At 33.7% G+C, this 26,242-nt stretch overlaps 1 protein-coding gene across 5 annotated transcripts in view; it reads left to right on the top strand.

Moving 5' to 3' along the window:
• LOC131851284 (protein pangolin, isoforms A/H/I/S) overlaps positions 1 to 26,242 on the top strand; it is a 152,732-nt gene that overhangs the window by 73,400 nt on the left and 53,090 nt on the right. For all 5 annotated transcript variants that reach the window (XM_059201778.1, XM_059201786.1, XM_059201770.1 and 2 more), the window contains exon 4: positions 5,716 to 5,816. In XM_059201778.1, the coding sequence (XP_059057761.1) occupies positions 5,716 to 5,816 (101 nt within the window). The remainder of the gene's footprint in view (positions 1 to 5,715; positions 5,817 to 26,242) is intronic.

The following is a 26,242-nucleotide window of genomic DNA, read 5'->3' as shown; positions in this document are numbered from 1 at the left end:
TCGTTATTACATATTACATGGGTTTGAGCGGCGCGGGTCAATATTTGTACAGGGCACCGGGACCTACCGCGGATGTTCGTGGAAACGTGGCACGTGAAATGGTATTTTATGGGAGAATAATTTTGTGTTGTCATGCTTTCGCGGTCAAAGGCTCGATTATGGGATTGAAAATGTTTTATCTATTCGTAGTACTATCGCTTAAAGTCATATCAAGGGAAAACAAATGTTTCATCCCACATGAATTCACTGTCACATTCTGACGGAGATCGAAACTGTAATAGCTTAAGCCGAAGTTCGAACGAACCCTTGGACAATCGCTCAGACTAATTGGCGGTTAGATTAGACTGTTTGTAATTTTTATATTTTATATAACGGATATTTATATACACAAAAATGTTTTTTTTTTTATTGTCTGTCTGTTTGTTCTTGCTAATCTCTGAAATGACTGGATCGATTTTGACGGGACTTTCACTCGAAGATAGCTAATGTTATAAGGAGTAAATTAGGCTACTTTTTTTAAAGTTAAATTCCACGTGAACGCAGTCGCGGGTAACAACTAGTCATACCTAAGTGTGTGTAGTTAGATAACAATAAGATAATGAATACTACCTATACCTTGTACCAGATACCATGTTACTACTTACCAGTTTTATTTTACTTGTGTCATAACTTTAAGATATTTGTCATTCAATTTGTATTGATTTAAGAGCGTTTTTGTACAGTTTACATGTTATTTATGTTTTTATCTAAGGTTACATTTTAGATTGAGCTACGCTCACGGATTAACTATTTACGAATATGTCTATGTCAGCCCACTGCAGTCCACTGCTGGACATAGGCCTCTCCCAAGGCACAGGTATATGATAGGTATATTATATTTTTTAAATGTTGTACATTACGTACGTTATTAATGTTGAGAAATCTCTGTCCATATTATCTAACGCACGTCAATTGTCGATGCAATTTCTCAGAAAACTAATTCCAAAGGCGATATGATTAATTACCGTATCGCAGCGAAATAAAAACGCCCATTATCTCGATGATAAACGTGGGCATACAACAAAAACAACATATTTCCTTAAATGATTGACACAAGCAAATTGGATGTGTTTTCGTTCATTTTTCTAATGTCAGTCATATTTTGAAAGAATCATTATGACTTGTAAATTAAAATAAATAATTTAGTAGTAGTAAAATCTTCCCTGATTTTACATAAAGTCGTTACCGAGCTGCAAGATCTATTCGAATCAAAAGATGACATATGTAGTGAAATTTTAGGAAGGCATTTATTTATTTTAATTCCACACTTACAGCTATTTTACAGGTCATAGCCAGTATACATTTTGTTTTTAAATTAGTTGTACCTTATAATAGATAAAGCGATCTTCGTGAATTCATTCAGATAACAAGAAAACAGATCTAATTGCTTCGCCGTATGGTTTAATGTGCGCAGTGCTCTTGTGACCGGTGCTTTGCCTAGTAAATGTGTGATGTATGATACCCTTATTTCCCAGTGATGGCAATGAATTCGAGATACTATGTGTATCACAATATACATGTGATGACTGTGACTTCACTGTTGTGGTGTGTGGTGTAATCTCTAGAGAAAAACTATGCGGTCCACAATCTAAGCGTACGCGGGAGGAAGCTTCTCTGAAACCGCAGTGTCCAAGATCACTTGTTCCAGTGTAAACACATGTATCTACTATAGTCAGTATGTATATTATAATCTTTAAAACAAAGTGCAAAGTCCCATTAGCTGTGTATTAGCGGCGAGGCAGACACTCATCAAAATAATTGCACGCGCGTCGTCCCATCCAAATTGAAAAGGCGAAGCGACTTACCGCTTACATTACATCCGTCATTGACCATTCGTTATCAGTTATATATACACAGAATAAAATCGAAAAAGAAGGAATTAACATTGTATACTAGCTGAGATCCCAACTTCGTATCCGTATAAGTTTTTTGTTTTTAAACCGTTTGGAATAACACAAATACTAAATTGTATAAGTGTATCTTATAACAATATATTAATGTGCACGTTTCTGAGATTAGCGCCTACAAAGGTATAGGCAAACAAACAAAAATTCTAACTATCACTGTTTGTATTTCTGTCACTTTAATAAAAAATATACCCATAATATTTTCCCTGGTATATTTTTTTTCCTGCATCGTATACAGGACTGTGATCCAGTTATATATATTTTTTATTTATATATCACACATCTAGTACTGCTAAAAAATTAACAACTGGAAAATCAACAGTAAAAGCTTGGTTTTAAATGTTTTATTCTAATTTCCATAATATTTATGTTTTGGAGTCCATAAAAATAGTTTCCAGAATTTTCGTTTGTGCATTGCGATTAACCTGTTTGTATTTTCCCGGAATTTTAGTTTTTCTTTCATTTCAACCGATTTTCAACCTAAAAAAGTTATAACAAATTGATAGAAACATCAATGACAAACCAAAATAAATAACTCAGTTCCGAGAGTGGCATTCGCGGTAGTAAAATCTGTTACTCCCATATTGTTAGTTTAAAATTGTAACCTATAAACGGACGGACGGATGTTTCCATGTTGTTGCTCTTTTTTAGTACGATGACATTCTAGATTAACAAAGGATAATATTATTAGAACTATTGCATAGTGTTAGTTTCGCCTAGATTTACATATTATTTCATTATAGGAAGGTACCACAAGTAATTTACAATTTTATACTGCTATGGTAGGTTGCAATTCTTTGGGCCATGTGGGGATGGGATTGTTAGTATGTGGACTAATGACCCCATTGCTAGCAATGCACCCTGTCAGGTTGACATCCAGTCGGTTTACCCTAGAAGTCATTATAAGAAACGAAACGGGATGAAACCTGACCCGACCTCATATTCATCTAACATGCCCCGACAGTGTAAATCGTTGGAGCAGACGAGTATACCATTATATGGATCCAGGATGTGATGGATGATAATACCATTACTATTATCATCCATCACATCCTACAGACCATTTGATGGTAAACGATTGTCAATCCGGTATTATGACGTAAAAAATAGCGTGAGTCGAATAAATAAAAATATTATGCCTACATATTTTAAAACACGCAAGTGTCTTTCTCGTTCTCCGTCTTCTTGAGACTAGACTAGATAAAAATATGACTATTCATAAGAGCTTGTATTAAGTTTATTTGAATAAATAATATTTCTAGTTCTATACAATGTATTTTCTCCAACACATGTAAAAACATTATTATAACTATAATTTACTGAGCTCCGCCCACGGCGATGCTTAACATTCGTTTTTTTTATTTTTGTACAATCAGATAAATTTATGACATAGCTGTCCGTTGATATACATTTGGCTTTTCCCATTTCCATAGACTAGAAAAGAATTCCGGTTAATATTTTATATGAGTTATACTTTATGAATAAAATATTAATTTTATTAATTTTGTAATGGTATAATAAATTAATCAGGGGTAATCCAGGTCATTCAAATTCATGTGCAGAATACTCATGAATTTTATTGCTATATAGAGTTGAAAATAGAAAATATATTATAATTACCTAAATGCATAAAGGACCTTCAAATAATATAATTAAACACATACAAAAAAATTTTGAATCAAGAAATGTTATATAATATATCTAACTTTTTAAATGATAATATTTGACGAATTTTTTAAGTTTTATTTTATATGGATACTTTAGTCATAATATTCCCTAATTTCATTTATATCACAATCACTATTAGTTTAATTGGGACTCGACACCAAACTAAATCGTACACAGAATTAGGTTCGTCGAACTTTGAAAACTGAAGGTTTTTCGGGTAGACTGGGAGAGAGCAATTATCCACGCAAATTAGTTTTCGCCGTATAATTTCCACCTCTGCAGTTAGTCTATCCCGTCGACGGCAGCAAACCGTTTTCGATTAAGTTCAAGTAACATTTCATCTAGAAGTTTATATTAGTTGATACTAGTACTCTGACTGCGTGAATTATTAGTTACTATGTTTACATTGTAAATCGTTTTTTCGGATAATGGAATTATGCATAAGTTGGCAAGGCACTGATATGACTATCAAAGGTCGACTGGAAAATATCCCTCATTTGGGATAAGTCCGCTATTGTACAACCAATTTTTTTAAGATCGTTTTATCTTTAGTTAATTTAAATGTATTTACTGTACAATAAATTGTTACCAACAAACAAACAAACTATTTTAAAGTTCTTATAGTAAGTTTATTTGAATTACTAATAATCTCTGATCCCTATATAAACAATTAAACTTTTAAAAAAAGTCTATTGACGGGTGAATGTTCACGCCTTATTTCAGAACGGCTAGGCTGCAGGTGTTTGAACAATACTTTATACAAGGCTTCGATAGATACTATGAACTGTATTGAAGTTATATTTGAGAAGCTATTCACCTGATTCTCTTCATACTCATTTGAAACATAATTTTTAATGCTTTGTGATTACGTATAGACTATTTCCGTTGCAATTGCGAATATAACAATTTGGTAGCTACGTAACGTTACGATAAGTATCGACTTAAATGGTTTATAAAAACCATAAACCTATCCAATTTGATATTCTTAGTAACTGGTTTTTAATAAAACACTAAGTATTGGTAACTGGCAGGTATCAATGTTTTTAATTTAGATAATGTAGAAACAAAAAATTAAGGAAATATTGTAGCAAGTAACTCCGGAACGTTAACCTGCTATTTTTAAGTTTCCTTATAAACAAACTTCCTTATAATTTATATATGTTTAGTGATAATCATTAGGTAAACAGAAAATAATCATAACAATAATACGGTACCTACAGAGATTAAATTATCGCCATCGACTAGCACCCTTAAAAGGCGCCTTTGCAAGCTCTGGGGTCATTCCGAGTCTGCGCTCTTTTAATACTCCAATTATTTATAATATTTTCTCTTTATTTTATGTATGTGTATATGTATATATGTTTATGTGTATTTATGTATTTATATTTTGTTGTTATTATTTATGCTTCTATTAAAATTATTATTAGATTTACTATTATTTTATATATATTGCTTTTCGACGCGTATTTTCTTATTGTACTTGTATCCACCACTCCACAATTCCTTTCAGTCACTCAAAGGTTGACTGGAAGAAATCCCTCTTTTGGGATAAGTCCGCCATTGTACCATTTATTTATTTTTAAGACATATGTATCTATTAATATTTTGTACAATAAAGAATAACAAACAAACAAACAAACGGTAAAATGTTGTAAATGTAAAAATTATATTTTTAATAATAAGAATAAAAATATTTTCTTATGGGCAAAGAATACATATAACTTTCGTCTTCATCGTCGTCACAAAGCATAAATTCATAACAGTCAAAATATTACATTTTTTTAACATAAATTGAAGTAAAAGTAGATTAGCTAATTGATTGAGTAAGAAAATAATTTGAGTTTTATAAAAAGGCACAAAAATAGGTATATATTTAATATACCCTTAAATTTTCGAAGAATTACAGGTATTTCTTCATAATATTTATTTCGAGCAACTTTATGGGCCATATAATATACAGTTATAATTCGATTTTTTTACAATGGTAGCAAAAACACAGTCAATGTAATGGTAAAAGGTGACCGTAGCATATGGACGCCTGAAACACCAGAAGCATTTGCAATAAGGTTGCATTTTTAATGATGATGTTTTTTTTTTTCAGGTAAATTTGAACCTCATCCGGCCGCAAGTTTCAATATGGGCTACCTCATGGCACCGTACCCTTATCCCAATGGCGGAGCGCATCCCCTACCCGTATCTATGGTAAGTCATGTTTATAAATTGTAATAGATATATTTGATAACTAATATTATAAAGGCAATAGTTTGTGAGTATGGATGGAATTATGATGGAGTTGTGGATGTTTGTTACTCTTTCACGTAAAAACTACTGAACGGATTTTGATGAAACTTTACAGTAATATAATTTATACATATATGTTTTGGTTAAAGGGTGAAGTATGGCTGAATAATTTTACTAATACCCCTACTGTCTAATTAATAGATATTGTTAATGATTTCAATTAATGACAATGCCTCTGACTACCCCGTCTTAGTTGCAGTCGTGTAGATTTTTTTTTATAATTTATATAAAAATCAGCTTTCTTGAGGAACAAATTCTAAAATGTATATTTTACCATTCGGAGTACAGCAGAAATAAAATCAATACCTGACCCAGATACATTATCACTTGTGATAAGAATTCTACAAGTGTGTGACAGTGTTGGAATTTGCAGAAAAATCGCATATTACGTGTCGTATACAATATCTGTGATTGATTTTATCGGTTTTTTTAAGTACATATATGTTCTTTCAAACTCATACTAAGTATTACAAGTGAAAAGTACTGTAATAATAATAATGACCTAAGGTACGTCACACAGCGCCATCTAATCTCAAACTAAGCAGAGCCTGGATTACTTTTTATTTCAGGCTACTGGGCCCAAGTCATAAATATCTTATAGACTAACATACATATGAATTAATATTATAATACTAATATATTGAAATTGATACTTCACCCCCTTTGGCTACTAGTTCCTTCATGAAGGTGGGTAGCTAGCAACAAACAAATAAAAGAAAAACCCTATCAACTAAAAAATTGGTAAGAAATTAAACAAGTAACAAATAGATATACAAACATCCGGCGGCCACAATCAACGTCACTCTCGTACAGTTGCTTCATATGGATCCTGGTATTTTTTTTATATGTGCTTGCAATAGCTTGGATCCTAGATTTTTGAGGAAGTACTTGATGTTGCTTGCTGCCTTATAACATTTGTTTCAGCTAAAGGCTTGACGGGGGGATGCGGTAGTACATGGGTCGTGGGATTTTTTTTTTGTTTATTTAATATATTGGATATATGTTATTTAAGACGAAAGTTAATACGAATATTTAAGACGAAGGTTTACGACCAACGTGTGTTGCCAGTGATGACTTACGGAACAGAGACATGGTCGCTAACTATGGGCCCCATCAACAAGCTCAGAGTCACTCAGAGGGCAATGGAAAGGGCTATGCTCGGAGTTACTCTGCGTGATCGAATCAGAAATGAGGAGATCCGCAGAAGAACCAGAGTGACCGACATAGCCCGAAGAATTGCGACTCTGAAGTGGCAATGGGCAGGGCACATAGCTCGTAGGACAGATGGCCGTTGGGGCAGTAAAAGACCGGAAGACGCAGCGTGGGAAGGCCTCCAGCAAGGTGGACCGACGATCTGGTCAAGATCGCTGGAAGGTATTGGATGCGAGCAACGCAGGACCGATCGTCGTGGAGATCTTTGGGGGAGGCCTATGTCCAGCAGTGGACGTCTTCCGGGCTGCGATGATGATGATGATGATGATATATTTTATTGCCCCTATGTATTGGGAATAGAAAAAATATTGTTTCCTTTCGATTTTTTCGATTTCATTCGGTAGTTGTCGTGGTGACTATGATGCAATCGCTATAGCGCCTTGCTATCTACTGATTTAAATGAAATCATATTTCTTTAAAATATATTCTGTCAATTTAAAAAAATAATATTTTTTATCTATACTTCTCCCGTCCAATTTAAATTCCAGTTTATATGAGATTCCAATTACATAAAAAAATCTTAAAAACAATATCAAATATTATTTAATATTTAAGTATTGATTCACTAATCAGATGTAGAAACGTCCAAAACAGTATATATAGATATGTTATCTATAGTAATATATGTCATACGTGTGTTAACGCATGTCAACAAGATATAGATTGCCTTGTTACGCTGCTGTATATGTTTTTTTTTAATTATATAATTCGCTTAACACTTCTTACGCATAGTATTTGAAAGTTTTGTTTATAACTTTTTTTTGTTAATAGTCTCGATTGAAACAAACGCGAAATGTTACAGGAATCATGGTATGTATGTGAGAAAACTGCATTAAAATTTGTTAATCCGTTTTTGAGATTGGCGTGCACAGATGTACATATATTTCTCAGCCACCAGGCAGATTACTTCGTAAGATGTTTCGGTTGTAAAGTGTGATTAATCAGTGAAATTACCGGATACAAGAGACATGGCATCTTAGTCTTATAAATGGGCACGCATGAGTGGTATCACGGGTACATTATAACGTGATGCCCGTAGACCGTATGCTGGTCATATATATACATATAGGCAACAGTTACCACTTACCATCAGATGGGTCATCATCTTGTTGGCTGGAACGGCAATATACAAATAATTTCAAATAAACAGCTTTTCATTAAATGCATCTGAAAGCATATATGATACTTACATAAAAATAATGTAAATGTGTTTTTTTTTATCTGTCTGTCTGTTTGTTCTTGACTAATCTCTGAAATAGCTAGACCGATTTTAACGGATTTTTTTTATTTGCATATAGCTAATCTTATAAGAAATAACTTCTCTATTTTTATGTTAGAAATTTTATAGTATAATAAAAAATAATAATAAAAACTTGAAATCCACGCGAACGAAGACGCGGGGTACACCTAGTTACATAATAAAAAAACAGAAGTCTTTTTTATTGTGAATATTGCGTAAGACAGAGGCAAACGACATAGTAAAATGGATTCTATGGCATTAACTTAAAGTGTAAAATTCGTTAAACATTTTAAAATATTTTCAGCTCATTTTAATATTATAGTAAGTGCTTGTGATTCATCTGAAACACGACTATTTATAGACGGGCAACCCCGAACGTGAAAGCGTGAGTAATATCGATATAAATAATTATAATTTGTTGTAAAAATATGGTAACAGTAGAACAGAATTGTAGACAGTAAGATTATATGAAATATATTTTTTAATTTGATTCGCGGTCATTACTTACTTATACATAAAAAAGATCCTGTGTTTTTTTATAAATATTACGTATATATGAAGTATTTTGTTATATTTTTTAAAAGAGTTTGTCAACATCATTGTTCAACATCAACATCAGGTCTAGCGGTTACGCCGCGTTGCTTTCGTTGTCTACAGGTTCGATTCCTTGCACGGTACAAATATATGTATTCATGAGTATGCTTGTTAGTATCGATCTTGGTATAATATGTATGTATTAATATTTTTTTTATTCATGAATTTATACATTTATACAAGTTGTCTAGTACCCATAACACGGACTCTACTTAGCTTGGGCCTATATGGCGCTGTGTGAATTGTCCAGGCATTATTACTGTCATTATGATCCTCAACTAACGTGTCAAACTATATCATACGCCAGGATTGACATAGTTTCCACTGGTAGCAATGGGGTCTGTTCCCACAGAACAGAACAGAATAGAATAGATTTTTTTTATTCAAATCAACTTTTTTAATAGTAATACTTATTTTTTTTTATATTCCGTAACGACACTTCTCCCCAACCCTCACCTCTAATTCCATCTACCTTTCCCTTACTTCTATATCCCAGGTAGCCTGTAAGAGATTGCTTTGAGCTATAAGGCTTTTGTTTGCATATTTGTATATTGTTCTTTTTTAGAATTATTTGTTTTTTTTTATTGCAATAAAGCGTTTTATTATTATTATTATCTCTTCTCTCTCCAAGCTAGTGTTGAATAGTTATCTTATAAGTATAATCACACCGTACACGCCCAAATTAGAATGTTTACTCGATCGCATTAAAACAACTTGGTCTTCCAAATAGAAATTTAATCGTCCAAGATATTTTTATTGGATTATTTCTACGTAATAACCACACGTGTCTGGATTCGAACCCTGGACGCCGGAAACGCTAACACAAACAGTTTTTATTTCTGTCTTCATCCTGCCTCCGAGATACCAATGGTTGGCCGGGTGAAAAAGTTCGTTTCATTAATATTTATTTTGTTCTTCCTATCTATAGGTAATAATTGTTTCCTTCATTGTCCGTTGTTGATATGTTAATATTGTTTTTTACTTGTAAATGTTTATTCTTGTATATTTTTGTTTAGTATGCTATTGTTTTGTTATTTAGGTATGTTGGATACAAATGTTAAGGCGTAGTTTAAAGTAATAATATCATTTGTATGTGTATTGAAAATATTACAATAGGTATTAATTATCGAAAAATTAAAAAAAATCTATGACCTATAAAGAAAGCATTGTAGTGAGCGAATAACATGGGTGGCATTTTATTGAAAATAAAAAACCCCTATAAATGTCCTACAAGTTCCGAGCGAACCCAGATCTGGTCACTATTATAGCATGTAAGACACTCTATTCCAAACATCCGCCAAAAATATAGTGCAAATTAAAATTTGAATTTAGAATGCCACTAGCTCTTAGAATTGAACGGCGAGCGTCGCTCCGCGTACGTCAATAACGTTCGATACCTAACCCTAGTACGCATGCACGCGGGCGCGCCATTCAAATCCTTTGGAACGCGGTAAGAAACGAAAAAAGAATTCGTCGCGAAAATATGAAACTCGTGACGCAACAGGTGGACATACGACCGTCTCATTCTTTTCTATGAGGTTTTAAGTTTCGTCTCTGTTGTACGGAAGCCGCCCCTACGGTCGCCGCCCCCACTCTGGGGCGGGAAATTTAAATGAAGGAGGGGATGGGATGGAAATGCTTTTCTTTTTGCTCGCGGGGTGTGTTTAGGGCTTTTGTCTGGGTGAATGCGGCCGGCAATTTCGGGGTCGCTTTCGTTCGTTCCGTCTCGGGATTTGAAAATCGAATGTAGTATTTTTAAATCGTATTGATGGAACATAGCTATTAATCATTTTATTTTTTAATTCCAATAAACATAAAATGCATGGGAAGTATTTATAGATGAACCTGATATGATATATACACTTTTTTACTGGCCAGCAATTAAACGAGCACGATAAAGTTAATTAATTGATACATTGTTGTTTGTTTGTTATCGTAAACTATAGTTGTCATAAAACATTATCTCAAGAATACATGTATATGACCTTTGACTCCGTCTGAGTAAACTCCGGAACTGTCGTATTTCATCCAAATCGGTGTAGTAGTTGGCAAAACATTTAGTATTTCAATTTTGTAGTAACTTTATTGAAAGTGCAGTTCATATTTTTTAAATAACAGAGATGAGAGATTATGTAATTATTGAACACTATGAATTATCCCTCGTCTGCGCAGGCATTATAGTATAAATCGTGAAGGTATATGGATTATACAGTAAAAAATTTACTTATGATGTCAACTATTATGAGAAATCAGGCAAACTATTAGGAGAAACAAGGAATAATAACTCTGGAAATACTGATTTACCTTAGAGAGACTTAACAACGTTATTCACGGGTACCTTTGTCTCGCCCATTCTGTCGCCAGAAGTTTGAAGACTGAGGTTTGATATGACTTAACATTACAGGACAAATAATTTTTACAGCCATGCATGAAAGGCATTATGAAATTTACAATGTTGTTTGTAACGACTGAGTTAGACAATGTTAAAGGTAAGACTTACCATCAGGCCAAGTACTCGATTCTACTTCTTCAAAAGAACAACGGCCGGTTACGGCCACAATGATTTAGCACACCGCCTTACTAATCCGCGGGTTCGACTCCTCGTACGAACAAACACGCGTAAGAATTTATTTCAAAGAATTGATTTCATAAATCTGATGGTTTGTATTGGTCTGTGGATTTTCTATATATATTTGAAAAAATATATGTAAGTGTTTCTATTAGTTATCTAGTACCCATAACATAAGTTCTGCTTAGTTTGGGACAGCGGTGTGTAAATTGTCCAGGTTAATTATTATTTATAAAAGAAATTGCAGTGAAAATTGAACTTAACAAAGTTGACAGTATGTAGTTTGGCATCTAACTCGTGTACCAACAAATATGTTATCTAAATCATTCCATGTCGTATCATCACGACTATCTGGACCACGTACAGGCGGCGTGAGCGCTCACCCTGCAAGGCAAGATTGTGAATTGCACTCGGTAACGGTTATCTTTTATTTCACATTTGTCATTCTGGCCACAAACTGCTTGGGAGTCGTGTGGAGTACACACTGGTTTAGTTTTCAATTTTTAAAAAAGGAACGTTTTTCTTTACTTTGTTTCATCAGTAAAAGGACATATGTCATATGTGTTCGTATAAAGGTACATAGGTATACATAGGTGCCGTAAACTTGGAGAACACCATTTAATACGTCACACGGTCACGTAATCGGATCAGAAGCAAATGCTGGAACATTATTTTAAAATTCGAAATTTAAAAATAATAATATATGATTTCGCATATGTAACTTAACATTTTTAAATTAATTGTAGAGTGGGTATTGTTTTTATGTAACGTTTATTAGAATAAATATGTACAAATAGTTCCCTTTTGGTGACATAACGAGTAATAGTTACTTTCTGAAGAGGCATCTATGCCGTTTCCGATACCGTCCATAATTCCCCGGGAAAATCATTACACACGCCCCGGTAATTCGGATTTCGAGTGGTCCCTGCTCCCCCAACTCCCTCACCACCCCAGTCTACCCACGCTGCATCTCATTTTCAAATACTCTAACGACTACGCCCGATATTCTATACCACTGACCAATCCGTTACTGCACGATATCCAACTTTGCCCCAAATGGAATACGGTGCAGTTTGCAAAAGCGCAAATTTCAAATCTACACGCCAATAGTAACTTTGTTGTGTTGACGCTAAAGTTAGAATTTCTTTGGTATTTCTTCGGTCGCCGCGTGCGGATTTGAACTGTAATAGCGGAGGGTGGGTCGGGGTTCGTTTTCCACTGTATAATAGGGGGAAGGGGGGTGGATTTTCTCTCTTATTTTTTCGTGAATTTTTTATTTAAGAAAGGGATAAGATTTTAATGTGGGCGCTCGGAGCTTTTATTACTGTCGATTGTGAGATGTACCTCCTATTGTCAAGTCTTGATGCGTGTGGGGTTTCCGCTTAAAGTATTTTGTATGGGAGATATGTCCCGAGGACACCGGAGCTATGCCCGTAATGACGTTTTAGGACATTTTTTTATCCGCTGCCATTTTTTGAGGCGTAGGGTGGGCTTTTCGGTGTAATCAACATTTTTTGGCGATTGTCGCATTGCAAAGATTCCGTTCTTTTGTTAGTTGTTTTACTTACATTTCTTTTTTAATTAAATGAGGTTGGGTGTAGTTTCCTGGAGCGAAATGTGCGGTTTATTAACAGTTATGAGTAATAGTATCCGGGTTCGATGTTTGGTTTGACTAATCTATGCAATCAATTTTTGACATTGAATTACTTTAAATGTATCTGATATGGCTCTTTGCGGATACTAGTTATGGCTGGCAACCTTGTTCACATAGATAAACTTAATAAGACATCATCTTACTTTAGAAATTATAGATTTACAATTGCAATATAAACAAACTCACTTTGTAATTAAGTGCTTGGATAAACATTATGTTCCTGTACTCTCATAAAGTTATATAATCATAATTCATGCATATATGAAACCTTTTATACTCATACAATCATACAACCAAAAACAATATTCCTCTACCTGTCCCATTTGTTTATACATTAAGGATATTTTTGTTAAAAAAATGTCTAACTAATTGAATTGCAAAAAAACGAACCTGCTCTATAATTATGATTAACAAACAAGCCTGTGCCGGAAGCTAGGCCACATTCCCAGTTTTGTCTGCCCTTGAACCTAACTGCCTCTTAACAATACGTGACAGATGTTTGACCTAAGTTAAAGAAGCGAGCGATTTTTAAATCTTTATTAAAATTTAAGAGCCAATAAATATATATAAAATTGCAATTTTACATCTACTGAAATAATCATTGTTTTATATTTGAATACTTAAATAATGGCTTGAAAATAATACTTTCAGCAATAAGGTTGCTTTATTGTAATTATACAAGTGTTCTTTATAATATATATCGCTTTTATATTTTCTTCACTGTATATTGCAAATAAATATGTGATATTCTGTCTATCTAGTCATGAAATGAAAAAAGTAGTAATCTATGTTTGTCTTCATGATATAATCTAACTTCATAACAATTTTCATTAAGATGCTGTTCTGCCGTTTAGCGTGGTAGAGTAACAAACAGACAGATCGTATTACACACTTGCATGTTTAGATTAACAAGTTTGTTTTGTAAATGATTTAATTTTTAGTTACTCCTATTATAATACGCTAAAAATAATTCACTATGAAAGCGCTATTATATGGTATACCGTATGTATAATGAGATTAAAGTTTGTTTTTGAAATGTCATGTAATTTGCACCTATAAAGGAATATAGTTAGCTCCCGCTACTGCCTATACCTTACACGCCGTCATATAACCAATTCGGAAGTATGAATACATTATTGAATTTTCTTTGTCGGCTCGATTTAGGCTCGACCACGTATGTTTATGACGCAGCTTCCCTTTAGCAGCGCCGCTGATCGATATCATACCATCGTTTCAACCACTCTTTATGATGCATAGTTTAAAATTTGTTTATAACTAGCTGTGAACGCGGTTTCATCCGCATAAATTTTATAGCCTGTTTTATTCTGATGTATAAGCTATATTACTGTAAAGTTTCATCAAAATGCGTTCTCTAGTTTTTAAGTGTAAGAGTAACAAACATTCGTCCATCCATCTGTCCATAAATACTCACAAACTTACGCGTTTATAATATTAATAAGACTAGTGCTTGTCCCGGCTTCGCACGGATGCATTATAAATATTGCATTTCACGGCTCGTTCTATTACATTTTGAATCCTCTATCTATTGCTGAAAACTGCATTAAAATCCGTTGCGTTATTTAAAAGATATAAGCGAACAGTTAGCGGCGGCAACTTTGTTTTATACTATGTAAAGATACTAACTTAGTTCGCCACTTTATTGTAAATAGAGGTATATATTCACCATAGAGTCATACAGTTAATGATGAAGTCGCAGGGTTAGCTAGTATTGTAATAAAGTCATAACATGCTATAAAAACGTCCACAATACAAACTGCATTGCGTACGGTACAGCCATCCGATATAAAAATAATGAAATACTACAAGGGTTGATGGGGTGTCACTGCTAGGGGAGCGGTAATACTTTTAAAAGCTGCATCCAGCATCCCGCCCTTCAACGCCGAGATCTCATTCTGTACACTCACCGAGACGAAATTATTACGTATCGTCATGGACAAAAGTGATTTTTGTAATACATACTGAAGGAAATTTTGTTTTAATACAATATAATAGAATATAAAATCCTTTATTCAAATAAACTTAACTTAAGAACTTTTGAAAAGTTATAGTTTTTTTAATCTACCGCTCGGAATACTGTCTCATCACTCGAAGAACTGCAATAAACTTCCGTGTTACTCTTTTAAATAATCGTTGTAACGTTACATTTTTGAGTTGAAGTGTGTGAGAGAGAAATTTTTATAAATTAATAACTATTTATCTGGGTATTACCCGTTTTATTCACGTTCCTGTGGGAATTTCGGAAAATCTTTAGTAGATGTCATTTTAAAAATGACCTAATTTCAAATTATTAAGGTTTTAATTGCAATGTCTTTGGCTGTCAATATATAGAATGTAGTAACATTCACCTTGTCTTTACCCCTTTTTCTGTGGGAATTTCGGAAAATCTTTAGCAGATGCCACGTTAAAAGTGATCTAATTTTAATTTACCAAGGTTTTAATTGCAATATCTTTAGCAGACTGTAGATAAACGTGTTAGTCAAACGGAATTCAATTAATTCACTTTTCAGTTTTGATTCAATATCGAATAATATTTCCTTGTCACCTCCGTATTTCTATTTAAGAAGACAAATTGTTTTATTAACCTTTTGATGTATCCGGTTTACTGCGATACGATGCGGTGTTTTATTCACTAATAGTTGTAGAATCTTGATGTTTGCGATGCGGGGCGGCTAGTAGCGGTAAAGTTTTTTTTAATAATACTTTGATGATTAGTGGAGTCACGTACGATTATATAATATAAGCCAGACTATAAACTTAACGTTAAGCATTTTTCAATAGTAATTTTATATGCTACTGTAACAGTAGTATCTCGCTGTGTGTGATCTAATGCGATAAAATATGATATGACTATTAATCAAGAATGTCTTGATTATATCTTAAGACAGTATGCATATATATTATATGCTAATTTATAAACCTTGGTAAAGAACCGCATCGCGCCGCACCGCATCGCAACGCGCCGCATCGCAACGCGCCGCATCGGAAGCTTTGAGATTCTACCATCAGGCGTTATCGCAGAAAACAATATTGTTCGAGTATCGCCGCGTGCTTATTTTTTTTAAGATACTTTATAAATACATTTTTATCAATTTGCTACTGTTAACAATCAAATCCCATTCGTAACATATACATATGTATGTGTATATGTATGTCAAATATCAATTGTATTTAAGTATTTTATCAACAGTGTATAAGATATTTGATTAAGATCTTACGAAATTATTAATACATGTAGGCTACTGATTACATTATCAATATAATGAATTAAACGTATTTTAGTTAAATATTAATATAGCTAATAACGTCTAGAGATTTGTAATCATACCCGTAATGAAAACACCGATAACAAACGAAAACTTTGCCCCCTGTCATGTTAGTTCGAATATATTCAGCGGAATGTGGGCATGTCAGGTGTTTTGTCGAAGTCAGATGTCAATGACTCTGACTGACCTATCTGGAATAACACCCGTGAAGATATTATTGCTATATACTCATAGTATAAAATAAATCAATAAAATTGTTATTTTTTAATGGAAACCAAGCTCACGGATCTTGGATAGACGGTTATAGATGGTAATCGGCTACCATTGTATGCATGAACGACAGCATCACGTCATCATGTCCCAATTGTGCATTGCCATTCAGAAGAATCAAATTGTCTTGTCTTCGTAATTTCATTTCGTTTCAAAAGGTTTTTCATGCCATCATTAGAGTATATACGTAAATAAAATGAGGACATATGTTATAGCAGAGGTAGGTTCGCATATATCTGCCATCTGCAATCGGCGACCCCCCCGTTCACCCCCACAAAACCATTTTCAATAGCAGTGTACGCCACCCGTTCACGTCGCAGCGGATGGTAATTGCCTAGAAAGACCTGTTTTCCATCCCCTTACCCATCCCCTCCAGTCACCCTCTACATCCCCGGTCTAGATTCTAGCTGAGACCTAATCTCGTTTAGAACGGTTTCGCGTGGTTTTCATTACAGGAATCTGAATATTAGTTTAACTTAGGTTTTAACCGACAGCCAATTTGGAAGTTACCAATTTGACATTTAGGTTACGTTACATTGCGATTCCTTTACCTATTTAATTAATTTTGATGATACTTTTTGGATTCCACAGCGTTCATCCGATACTATTAGAAGACTTTGCTCTAAATATAATCGTCGCAATCGTCTGAACAAACTTTCATCCCTTTATTGTCATATAATCTATCTTCGTATCAAATTTCATTGACATTAGATGAGCCGTTTCGTCATGAAAATGAAACGCACAAAATAGTATCAGTATGGATGACTATAGAAAAATATCTTATATTTACAATTTATTTATATCAATTCCAATATTGTAAAATAATTTAATTCAAGTTCCGAAACGCTTTTTACTTGTTTGCAATTTTTGATCCGACAAACTACTATCTAATTCATATGCAAAATTGATATAAATATAACCCTAAGAATTAGATTGGTCGTAGTATGTGACATCAACATTTTATGGCAACGAATGATTCTTTTTTCTGCATTCGCACGCAAGTTCGCGTGGTAACGAGGTGGCGAAAATGTAATAAACTTTATTCCAACCACAAAGCAATCTGATTGTGCATTGAAATATACAGTCTCGTTGATTGTTTTGATAATTTTTATACCATAAACGGTAGGCTACGCAGTTATACATGTAATAGATATATCTACACCTTTATACGTCTATATAAGCTGCGTTTCGATTGAAGGATGAGATACGATAGTGAAATTACAGGATAAGTATGACGTCTGGTCCTCGGGAATGACAAATAACTTGATGTCATAATGCTGTTCATGTATATAGGCGATAGTTACCACTTACCAATCAGGTCTTGTCATTAGCTTGTTTGCCATTCGAATCACATTAAAAAAGGCTTCTTTCTTCTGAGAACTAAAAGCTTCCTATAATCTCAGTTTACAGCAGTGCTGTTCATGTATATAAGCGACAGCTACAACTTATGTACAATAGTAACCTTGTGTGCCAATGAAAATAAATAAAACGCACAAATCCCACAATTTTTATTGCCTTTAAACGCAATAACATGTTGCCCTTTTGTCAAGCGATTGATATGCGCGGATTAACCCTATCCTACCCGATCCCCAATAAACTAAATAACCCTTAAGCGAGCGTTCAATTTCACACCAAGTGTTACCAAAAATGAAAATATTAAATCCAATTTACAAACTTACCCCACACACCGCTATTACCCTTCGATTATCCGCCACAAAAAAATACACGAATTATGACTATTATAACCTCTCGAGCCCATTGTACTGTGCTAATCGACAATTCGTTATAAATAAGCACAGTGGGGCCACCCCGCTATTTGCGCGGTCAAAAAAATGAATATGATTTTATGGCAGGTTAAATCTATTATAAGTGGGGATTAAGTTATGAGTAATATTTCTATTTGTGTGGGGCTTTTAACGAGCCATTTGACGCGTTTCGGCATCGCGTGCGGTTCGCAGGGAGCCATTCATGGTGAGATAACCCGTAATTACGATCCATCTTGCCGCTACACCGGCGTTTCATAAATGTTTGTTTTCATGACAGGTGGATTATAATGATACCGCTGATTAAATGATGGCACGTCATTTGCTGAGTTTGTGATTTAACGGTTTTATTTCACGCTTGTTAAAATTTTATTAGTTGATTTCGTGGAAGTATTTTCAATTGTTTGTTGTTTGTTTTGAACGCTTATTAGATATCTCAAATACAATAGGACAGTTTTCGTGGTCTGCTGACCAAATGATTACTAAACTAGCTGTGCCTGTGATTTATTTTCGAGATTCGGGATGACAATAGGTTACTTTAAAACTTTATTTATGAACCCATTTTAATACAACAAACAAACATAGAAAGATGGTAAACTTATACATATGTGAAAACCTCATTTAAAACGTTTTAAGTCGTCCTAAATTAGCGCCCACACAAATTCCTAAAACTTGTTTATTCACCTCTCATAAAGCACAGCATTTACAATTTGATTTTTTCAATAAACAATTTATGTACAGACAGGACTCGTTTACGTTTTTATACTTACATATATGTATATGAATACCTTTTCTGTTGTTACTACCAAAATTATTATTAAATATGTACCCCAGTTTCTGGGTCATCTAAATACATTATTACATATCTGTATAAATACAGTATATTAATTTCCATCGAATCGAAAATCAAAGGAGCGGATCCCAAAGGACAGGTCCCATGGTCACTAATGTGCCCATTCTCTGGACAAAGCGGATTACTCCCAATGTTGTCATATCTCGAACCTATTATCATAATGTGGTGACGTGATGTTCTTGCTTCGGTTTTTTGTCTATATTTTTTTCACGCCTGGAACACTGTGTGGTCTAAAAGCAATGTTTTGACGTTACTGTTTTTTATTCCTTTGTCATTCTAAGAACCGATGACTTGCGCCTAATAGTGTCCTTTGAGTTACGTCATGCGGATTAGACTCCGTCACATTGTGCGAGAGGAGCGTGATGGCAGTGGAATACTAGAACCTATGTTCGTGGTTGATTATTTTACATACTAGCTATTACCGGTGACTTCACTCATGTGGAATTTAAGTTTTTTTTTAATTAAAAGAATTAAAATGTAGCAATGAAAGTAAGTTAAGTTACTTTTTAAGTTAATTTAGTTTTGAATAAATAATAATATGAAAAAATTCTATATACTCTTAAAGTGTTTGCTTTTATGCCTTAATCAAATAAGAAATTTTTGCATAATATTTGGGATGGAGAAGGTCATAGTGGATAATGATGATCGACGGACGTAGTCACGCGCAGAAACTAGTTATTGATAAATAGTAGTTAAATGTTCCGCAGGTACCATGGGTAACTTGCGTGTTTCTTGGTTGAAACAAGTGGTTATGCAAACAAGTTTATCCAATAACATCAAAATTACTATACCGATTACCGTCTCCCTTTCATTTGTTCACAAAATATTCAATTAAGCAAACAAGGAAAAGAAAATAGTAGAAAAAAATTGTATGAAAGATACAACATTGTAAATGAAAGAAAACATAACACACAATTACCTTATACAGTTGCTAAACAAGCCAAGTTTTCCCACAAAGCCAGGGTTGTCAACTGAAACGATATTTTTGGATTTTGGTATATGATCAACTAGTACAAATACTTACAAATTTAATTTAGACCACTGGTGGTCTAAATTTGACCTTAATTTATTTAATATTCAGGAAGACTTAACAAATAACATAAAGACAAGCAATATTAGTCTATTCTCAATTTGACCACAGACTTTTTCAATAAACAAAAGAGTATATATATGCGTGAGTGTGTCAAATGCATGATAGTGTATGTAATGTTTAAAATAACATTATCAGTTGCGCTCCTTTTGTATATAAACTATAAGTGTGTGAAATTTCATACTCCTCGAACAAAGTTTTTACTTCACGTACTAATATAATGATTTACTGGTCTGTTATGGCCACTGATTACATTATTTCTTGTTGACTAAAATGCAATAGCATATGCTGGTGGCCACTGTATTCTGCATAATTGAATTTATAAAAGAATCGGTATTTTTGTAATGTACAAGCTCATTTGAATAAGAGCTGAGTTTCTTGTCAGTTCGGAGCTCGAAAGTACTTCAAAGTGTGTAATAGAATCTGCATGAATAAAGATATTTTGATGCGATTTTAATCCACGGATATATAATATTACAAGCCCGTTTCATCGTCTGCATTTTTTTTTTAATAAAATATTGCCGAAGTCCATTCTCATTTTGCAATTTGCATACACTTTCGCATTTTTATTAGTATATTTGGATTCAAGAATAGTATTTTTTTATTAAATTAAAATTATATTATTAGTAAAAAAGTGTTTATTTTTAATAAGTGGAAAGTTTTGCTTCTTGTTTTATGGTGATGTACTTAAAAGTTTGGAGAGGTATTATACAAAAATTTTGAGCCCCATTGTACGAGGCAAATAACTTCTATAACGTTGGCAACCCTACACAAAGCGTGGGTTTAACATTAATATTTAAGGGTTATTGTTTGAGTAATTGCTCGGTTCGCGAAATAACCTAATGGGCGGACTTGGAGTGTAGTAAAAAATCGATTCACCCATATTTGTTGTTAATTATAGACGGTTGAGCCGTCTTTCCGCCTCTGCTGCTTCGAATACGATTTGAGACCCTCCCCGGTCCAATTACAGCGTTCTCAAAAGTCCCCCCTCCTCCCCCATTTTTAGATCGAGCCTCGTTTTAATGACCTCTCCAGCTCCCGATGTTCATTTGTCGCGAGAGGGTTTTGAGCACGATTATTTCACATTTTTATTTCACTTTTCTAAGTAACAATCACTTCAGTTCATGCGAACTAGACGGTAATGTTAAATAATAATTCATAACTACTTATAAGAATATTATTACATTTACATGTAATATATGTGCAACGAATTAATAAAATTAATATAGTAACAACTATAAATATAATTAAATTCTAAAATAAATCAAAGGTATATTAATTATAAAAAATATAAATCTAACTGTATTATAATTTATCTCAATACAAATTGATTAGTTGTTATTAAACTTCATAACAATCCATTGTTCTTTTTATTCTGAGCACCATATAGACGATATTTGATCTTTTATATGACTTTTTTGTCATATAACTATTATGAAATCAATCTTACTAATATTTAAAATAGTTGTTTAGATATTAGTTAAGTATCTGATTATTACTAACATACTGTTGATTTTGGTACAGATTAAGGCTCTACTTACTATTTTGCCTTAACACTTAATGCTTTTTAATTTAATTCACGGCAGCAATGTTAATATAGTAGTAATATAACATTATGTAATACTAGAATATTACAAGTGGACTTGTTATAAACAAAATGTAATCATAAATGTAAAGGTACAATCATGTCTAATTGTTTAAAATCCAGTTCACCCTATATTAAAAAATTGTCCCCATTACTTTCTGTAGTTACTACTCGCACACGAGGGGTTGTTTTGTGCCATTTGTTTGGAATCCTGTAATTTTCTATGATTCTGCAGTTTGCCCCGGTTTATCGTAATTGTGCATAGGGCCCTATATTAATTCAGAGGTACTCCCTTTCCAGCCCTTTGTTACGTGAATTTTAATCTTCGATAATATGACCGTTGAATGCACCAACGATTTCAAAGAGATTCATATTATTGACTCCAGAGTGACATATTAAAAATATATATCACGATTTTTTTATAATTTATTGCTTTTATCTTATCTGTGGCAGGCAGTCATAAGAGCATATTTCCAAGAAATATAGAATATAGCCTACTGTTATCTCAGATCAGTGATAAATTATCCATATTAAGTATGCAAGATGACATAAGGTCAGTACTTAAGAACAGCGCTAGTTCAACACAAATTTATTAAGCAAACGCAATACAATAACTAAATATTGTCTCTGTGCTGTCATCGAAACAAATTAAAAAAAAAATTAGTACATTCAACTAGCCAAACAGATTCGCTCTTGACACGACTTAAATAAATACAGATAAACAAACATATCCATGATGAACTAAGCTCAAACACTGATCTTCATACACAAATAGTGTTCTACATTGTGAACTGTCCATACTGCGACTTCCCAGGGATTGCAAACTTATTATAACGAGACAATCGTTTCAAAATGATCTTTAATTACGAGAGGCTAAGGCCAATGACGCTGTGAACGGCACCGGGCAACGTTCGAATTTTTTAAAGCGACATTTTAGAACACGAGTGCACGACACGACATGTGTCATCACATCATGTCAATGCAGGGATTATGATAACCATCGTACGGATGCCATCTAGCTGGGGAATCGCCCTTTGGGATCTCGTTTTATTCGCCGCTAAATGAACCAAGTATATTCCAGAATTTATTCCAATTTTAACTTTATGCAGCTGGCAATAGAATCGACACGTGAAAATAGTTTTTGCAAATGATTGGGGTGATCCTGAAAAGACAATTTAACCCTAAAAAATGGTGCATCGAAATTAATCCGTATGTAATATCGCAAATTTGTCATCGGTCCGTCGAGCGCACGGTCGGCCCCATCTGTCGGTGGGTTCGGAATTCGATTTGATGCTATTAGATGTGGGACGATGATGATGAATGGGAACGGCACTTGATTGCTTATACAGAGACAAAGAGTTGTAATTTCTATTTGTTTTAAATCATTAATTTAATAAAAAAAAAATCTTAAAGCATTAACCCAAATATTGAATTTATATTCTTTTAATACTAATATTGATGTGACAGTTACCTTTAAAAATGTGAACGGATTTGAATGTGAGTGTGTTCTATAGATAATAAACATTAGGTATTTTGTATTATTATAAAATAACGTTTATCCTAAGTCCTAAGAACTTTACTTCTGTTATATCTTATTATAATTAACTTGTGTCAATCTTAGTACTTGTATTCGCACGAAATGCTAAATATGTAAGTTTAGCACTATAGCTTTTATTTCAAAGTTCAACGCGCAAGTCCCTTATTTGTCTTTTTTTAATAATTAATAAATTTATTTCCGAAAGAGCGCCAAAATAGATATTATATATTATTATAAAAAGATATATGACTATGGAAAGTGCTTAACGTGCTTATATTAAGTATATTTGTATAAAGATTATTTGTTTTTCTATTTCATTACTTACAAACTTGTTAATATTTAACACAGTTTTTATCAAGTTGCGTGGTAAAACCAAGGTACAAGTTACCACTTATGTTTTATCACGTCTGCGCAATATTAAATAACAATTTGTTGTAGTCAGGAAGCTACCCCTTGTCGAGTGACTGCACCCTAAGATATGAAACGCTTAATAAAATTCACATATTATAACTGCACGCGAACGGTAATAAACTGCCCTTTTTGACGTCTTATTCAGAAACCCAGCGATACATGTCATTGTCAGTTAGGGTAGTGGGTTCGATGCGCTTTTTAATATAACACAGTATTTTGTTATTGAGATTTGCCACGCGTTCTTCATCTTCAGGTGATAAGCAATGGTGTGCTTACCCTATTCTTTTGTATTTATAGGTTGATAACAATTTTTAATTCTAGTTTACACGATGCAAACTTTTGTATACATGAGTATCGTTTGTATTGTTCTGTATGTTTTTATGTATATTATATGTGTATTTAGGCATGTATTTGTCTACTATATCATACGTTTAACACAAGCTCTGCTTATCTTGGAAGTAGATGACGCTTGAATTGACCAATATCCGTCTCTTATGAAGAATTGTATAGAAAACTATACAATTCCTGATAAGAGATAGTATAAATATGTTCATCAATAAAGTATCTATTTATTTTGCTAGTAGGTAGATTAAACTCACATATTTCAAATTAAAAATTTAAAGATGCCCCAATTATTTAAATAGCAATGCAATTTAAATTATTTAAAGAGCAATACGCAAGTTTCTTGCTCATTCTTATGATGCGACAGTTTTCCCAATAAGCGATAGATTAAAAAAATGATGATGATTATTCAAAAGTGGTTAAATATAAATTCACTTGAATAAACAATTTTCTATTCTATTCTATTAACTAGTCATAAATGGTACCGTAACGAGTTACCTAATTCACCGTTAAGTTAACAATAAGTTGTTTTATTTGTACGGAACCCGCTCGATATTACAGGCGGCCGCGTGCCGGGGACGTGACCGATGGGCGTGATAATATCGCTGTTAACAAGCACACACGGGGCATTGAACATGTCTACTTAATATATCCTGAAAAAAAAAATAGTATAATTCGAATATGTAACTTTAGGATTTTTTTTATTTTTTATACTATAATGGTGGTAAAGCATGCGGCGTGTCTGATGGTTGTGATTAATATAGAGTAGGATATCTTACGCAGTATATAAGTCTGTGACTAACTAACTTGTCCTATGGGCATATATTGACATAGGCTAGGCCGTTTCTGAGATTAGAGCACACATACGCACCGACAGAAGTTCTAACAATAATATATAAGCCCCAATAATTGTTTTTCTCATATACGCGTATATTCCGTGTACAGACTATGAATTACATTTTTATCCTATACATTATATACATATATTAACGCGTTAACTCTTGAACCAGTAGCTTTGCATACCATAAATATTATTTACAGTTTACTAGTTCCTTTCTTAAGAAAGGACTCTACACTACGGTACACCTTTTGCAAGCCCAGCAAAAAGAAAAAAAAAAATGTAGTATTATCACATGTTATCATAAAATAAAACATGTTAAGCCAAAATGCAGTAGGTGGTATGCAGGTGGCAGGTGGTGGGGAATCAGATGGGCTATGTTGGTCGCTTAAATGAAACGGTAGGTGAAACCGCCGTACACAACTAGTTGTACATGTATAAGCATGTCGTCGAAACGATGTGGTACGCGGGCGGAGATTCATAGAGACTGAGTTGGTCGCTTAAATGAAATAGTGGGTGAAACCGACAGGCACAACTAGTTGTACAAGTATAAGCATGTCGTCGACACGGTGTCGCGTGCCACAGACAGACGCAATGGGCGTGTACATATCGCTACTAATGGGATGGGAGTATGAAACGGATGAACGGATCTCATTTCAACAAAGATATTATATGATTAGAGAACGTGTTACCTTCAATATATATTACACTAACTGAAATGACCGGAAAATTGGGTTTATGTATTATTCTGATTACTGTGAAGTTTCATCAAAATCCGTTTAGTAGTTTTTGCGCGAAAGAGTAACAAACATACATTCATACTCACAAACTAGACACATTCAAAGTAGGTAGTGTCTGTTCTTATGTTTCACTAGCTTTTACCCGTGGCTTCGCTCGCGTTAATTTATCCCCTTAGGGGTGGAATTTATCAAAATCCTTTCTTAGGAAGATGCCTACGTCATAGTACATTTATGTATGCAAAGTCTCAGCCCGATCGGTTTGAAATTGACAAAGTTTCATACAAACTTTCATCCCCTATTTTATCCTCTTGGGGGTAGAATTAATCAAAATCCTTTCTTAGCGGA

Source organism: Achroia grisella, unplaced genomic scaffold (genome assembly GCF_030625045.1).
Source record: "Achroia grisella isolate CSIRO2021 unplaced genomic scaffold, CSIRO_AGI_Agris_v1 utg1174, whole genome shotgun sequence".
In the NCBI taxonomy this organism is placed as follows: domain Eukaryota; kingdom Metazoa; phylum Arthropoda; class Insecta; order Lepidoptera; family Pyralidae; genus Achroia; species Achroia grisella.
The sequence above is the reverse complement of the archived record's forward strand: the minus strand, read 5'-3'. Positions and strand labels throughout refer to the sequence as shown.